Below are 3,953 nucleotides of genomic sequence, written 5' to 3'. Positions count from 1 at the left end.
CCTGAGAAATGTGTCGTTAGGGGATTTCGTCGTGTGTGACCATCAAACCCGGACGGCACAGCCTCCCCCACACCCGGGCGGTCGGGGACAGGCTCCTGCTCCTGGGCTCCGAACCTGTACAGCACGTTTCTGTAGAAAATGAGATCGAACCAAGCCCAGGAGAAAGCGACGCCGTCGAGGGACACGGCACACACGAGCTGGATGAGGCTGCTGCGGCCAGCATGCAAGTTTCACGGCGGTTTTAATAAGTAGAGTCCATTCTAAACGGTAAAAAATGTAGCACGGCGAGACTATAAACCAGTAATGGTCGCTCTTCATCAAGTGTCACGTACTGCACGTAACTACGCGCTGTCCTTGTAGGGCTGGCGGCTCATTTGTTCACACGTGAGCAATGCGTGGTGCCGTGACAGTACGCCGCCATGACGTCGCTGGCGGTAGGACGTTTTCAGCTCCATCACAATCTCACGGACTGTCATACACGGTGCCCATCACTGCCTGACAGCTCGTTACTTACGCGGTGCTGTGGGTCACTCTGGGACGACCAACACTGGTGTCTCTATCCACTGGCAAGGATGCATCGCAAGGTGCTCCCTGACAAGGGGGGCCGGGCCTCTACACCCCGCCATGGAGGGGCTCGGCCCTCGCTGTCCACTAGCCTCATAGAAGCATGGCGCCGGGGAACATGGAGCTGCAGCTCAGGACAGCCAGGTGGAAGATGCACAGGTGCGGGGAGCGGGTGGGGCTCTCATGCCCTCTCCAGGCCCTGCCCTCCCCGGATCCACGTGTTCACGCGCCCGCAAGCTCTCCGAAGGACAGACCAGCTTCCTCCAGGGTTTTCATGGCGGTTGCGTTACAGAATCATGACTGGCTAAGGAAATGGCCACTGGTGATTGATTCAACCTCCAGGCCCTCTCCCCTCCTGGCAGGTCAGGGTGGGACAGAGCTTTCCAATCCTCTAACCACTAGGTCAGTTCTCCTGGCAACCAGATCCCACCCTTCCTAGGGCTGCCTCGTTAACATGACAAAAGACACTCACAACACTGAGGAAATTCTAGGCTGTTTACAGAGTGAGGGCAGGAACTGGGAAGACCAAGCATCTTATCAACCATAAGATGGCCTGTCCCTGCCCTGTGTCCCCACCACACAGGGCGGACAATGTCGCAAACAGCCTGCACAAGAGGAGGCCACAGCCAGGCCTCAGGCCTGGGCTGCACTCGAGGCCCTGCCTCCGGCGGGCGCTGGGCGCATATGCTGAGGGGCTGAGCGGCCGAGGATGAGGCAGGACAGGGTGCGCTTGATCCACGTGGCTCTCAAACCTTTCAGGGACATGTGACTTCTTTAAAAACGTTTTCAAAATATATTTATTTTTTACCATACGCATTTTGCTAAATTTCCAAAGTAGACGCTGGCTCTCTGTACACAAAGAGGAAGGTTCTGTAAGAACCGTCGCTGGTCGCCTGCAAGAATGAGCTCTGACAACGGAGCATCAACGCCCACGTCGTCAGAACCAGAGTTAGGTGCAGCGCGTGCTCACAAGCCTCTCGTTAGCCCAGGCCCCGAGCCAGCGCGACCACCGCCCCCTCGGCGCCGCTGTCAGGTGCGACGCTGGCGCCTGAGGGGCAGCCTTCCACCCCCGGCGGCGTCAGTTCACCTGGTCACCGCGCTGTTGACTTTCAGGGGTCAGCTCAAAAGTGATGACGAACACGCTCTCTTGGAGATGACTTTTTATCAACCCAGTTTGCTAAACCGCCACATCGTGAACTGCACGAAACAGAGAGGCCGTGGCTGCGTTCGCTCTACGTCTCCGCGTCCTCCTCCTCCTCCTCCTTGGCGCGAAAGTGCATCTTCCTGAACTCCCGTCTGCTCACCGACGGGCAGGACGAGGACGCCGGGGGGAGGTCCTTGGGGGAGAGAACGGGCTTGTCACGAGGGCTCAGGGCGCTGGCACGTGCCTCCACAGCTCCACCTCCCATGTGGGGTGCAGTGCGGCCCCCCAGACGGCAGCGCTCTCCCGATGAGGGCGAGGGCAGGCCCGCATGGCGGGGGAGACAGGGGCTGAAGCCCGCGAGCGGGGTGGCTGCTCGCACACCAGACACGCCGTCAGCACCCTGCAGGAGGCCGGCACCCCCGCTGGGGCCCCCAACCCAGGGAAATGGCAGAGACTCAGCTTGGAGCGCGCAGGTGCCGTAAGGGGGCGATGCTGTGCTTTCTCCGCCGCATCCGGCCGTTGGGACACTTGGTTCCGTGGGGCGCAGTCCCCGCATGCAGCGACGGAGTGCAGCCCGCACAGGTGCCCGGGGAGGGAGGCCCCAGGAGCCTTACCTGCATGAGCTCGACATTGCCGAAGAACCGGCTCACCGGCATGGGCTGATTGCTGTCGTCGTCCAGGAAGACGCTGCTGTCCATGAGAAGGGCGTGCGTGCACCCGCCCCGCACGGCCATGCCGCCCTCGGCCTCCGTCCCCGGAAGGGCGCTGGGTTTTGGCGGGGCCAGGTCCTCCTCCGTCTCCGCGGAGCGACCGTCACTCACTGCTCTGGGGTGACTGAGGGCAGGGCCTGCCAGGTCCTGTGCTGCAGGAACGCCCGCTTCCTTTCCTGGCCGCGGCGGGCCGTCCTCGGCCAAGGCCAGAGGCTCATCCTTACACGGGGTCTCCGGCGGCACCGCGGGCGAAGCGACACGATCACTCTTAGGGACCAGTTTCTGTAACTCCGACTTCACGAGCTGACCTTTGTCATACTTGAACTTCTTGGAAGTTCGCCTGTCGGGGCCTTTGTGTGACGAGGAAGTCTGTCGAGAAAGGAGGACATCAGGGAAGAGCAGACACATCTAGGGGTAAGAGGCCGATGGCAAGCCAAACGGTGTCGACCCAGAGGCCAGCGGCGGCCCCACGTGGACCTCGGCAGACACGGAAGCACGCAGTGTGCTCGGGCCACTTGCTTCTCTGCTGCCACCAAAGGGCCAGCTGGGGAAGGGTCTGGACCTGGCCCCAGCCCGGCTCCCACGCCTGCCGTTCGCAGTAGGGGTGTCGGGAGGCACGCTCGGAAGCCTGGTCTGACAGCTTACAAACTAACAAGGAGCCCACGTCCGTGTCCGCGGCCCGGCCAGAGAGGGAGCCGCGGGCGGGAGAGCCGGTGCCCGACATGACCCGTGAAAACGACCTTGGCGTTCTCACAGCTGCACCGAGAAAAATGCCAGCTGCGGGTGTGAATCCAGTCCCAAGGGGACTCGAGCCGTGGGGACGAGGACGGCGTCACTCTGACCGGTGACACGGGGCTCCTGTCCCCAGCCCACTCCACCCTTCTCCTACGGCCCCTCCGGTGGGCGGGACGGCGCCGTGCCATCCCTTCGGCCCCTCCGGTGGGCGGGACGGCACCGTGCCATCCCGCAGAAGGCTGCACCCGGCGGAACGACCAGCAAAGGCGGCTGAGCCTGGGCCTGACACATATGCCCGCCAGCTGGTTGACTCTCCCATGGCAGCCCCTGGACTGGAGGGTGGACGCTGCCCCGATGGCTGACAGAGCCGTCACCTTGCCCTCTGCTACCTGCGCAACCCCGGCTTCTAGCCGAGCACACTGGAGGGAAGGTCCCGAATGAAACGATCACCCGCATCAGGGCCCCGGTGGTGGCCTGGCAGTGAGGCTCACCTGACAGGCCGTCCTGGCAGCGGCGGCGACACCGACGTCCCGAGCAGAGGCTGAGCTGGCCGAACACGGCTGGGCTCGCAGGCGTGCCGAAGCCCGCACTCCGCCTGTGAGCTGGACCAGAGACAAAGGTGTCAGCTGCCATTCCCCCAAGGAGCTGCGGCCGGCGGGGTCCCCACTGCAGACGGACCCCGCGATGCCGTCACCGCGTGAGGATGCCCGTGGCCTACACGTGAGGATCCCCACGAAGCCGAGTCACACGCAGGGCCCCCTCTCCCCACTGCCTTGGAAGCTTGGGGTAACGGCCTCCCC

At 63.1% G+C, this 3,953-nt stretch overlaps 1 protein-coding gene across 4 annotated transcripts in view; it reads right to left on the bottom strand.

Moving 5' to 3' along the window:
- Nucleotides 1–1,342: 1,342 nt before the first annotated feature.
- Nucleotides 1,343–3,953, bottom strand: part of CUNH1orf174 (chromosome unknown C1orf174 homolog) — an 8,440-nt gene continuing 5,829 nt past the window's right edge. The window contains exons 2-5 of one of the 4 annotated variants that reach the window (XM_023536992.1): nucleotides 3,645–3,755; nucleotides 3,159–3,230; nucleotides 2,323–2,787; nucleotides 1,343–1,901 (exon numbers count right to left, since the gene is read on the bottom strand). In XM_023536992.1, coding sequence (XP_023392760.1) covers nucleotides 1,797–1,901; nucleotides 2,323–2,787; nucleotides 3,159–3,230; nucleotides 3,645–3,755 — 753 coding nt within the window. In that variant the 3' untranslated portion in view covers nucleotides 1,343–1,796. Of the gene's footprint in view, nucleotides 1,902–2,322; nucleotides 2,788–3,158; nucleotides 3,344–3,644; nucleotides 3,756–3,953 lie in introns of all 4 variants that reach the window. The other 3 variants (XM_023536993.1, XM_011370801.2, XM_023536994.1) reach the window with 3 other exon arrangements.

This window comes from Pteropus vampyrus, unplaced genomic scaffold (assembly GCF_000151845.1).
Source record: "Pteropus vampyrus isolate Shadow unplaced genomic scaffold, Pvam_2.0 Scaffold176, whole genome shotgun sequence".
Taxonomy (NCBI): Eukaryota; Metazoa; Chordata; class Mammalia; order Chiroptera; family Pteropodidae; genus Pteropus; species Pteropus vampyrus.
This window is presented reverse-complemented; position numbering and strand designations above follow the sequence as displayed.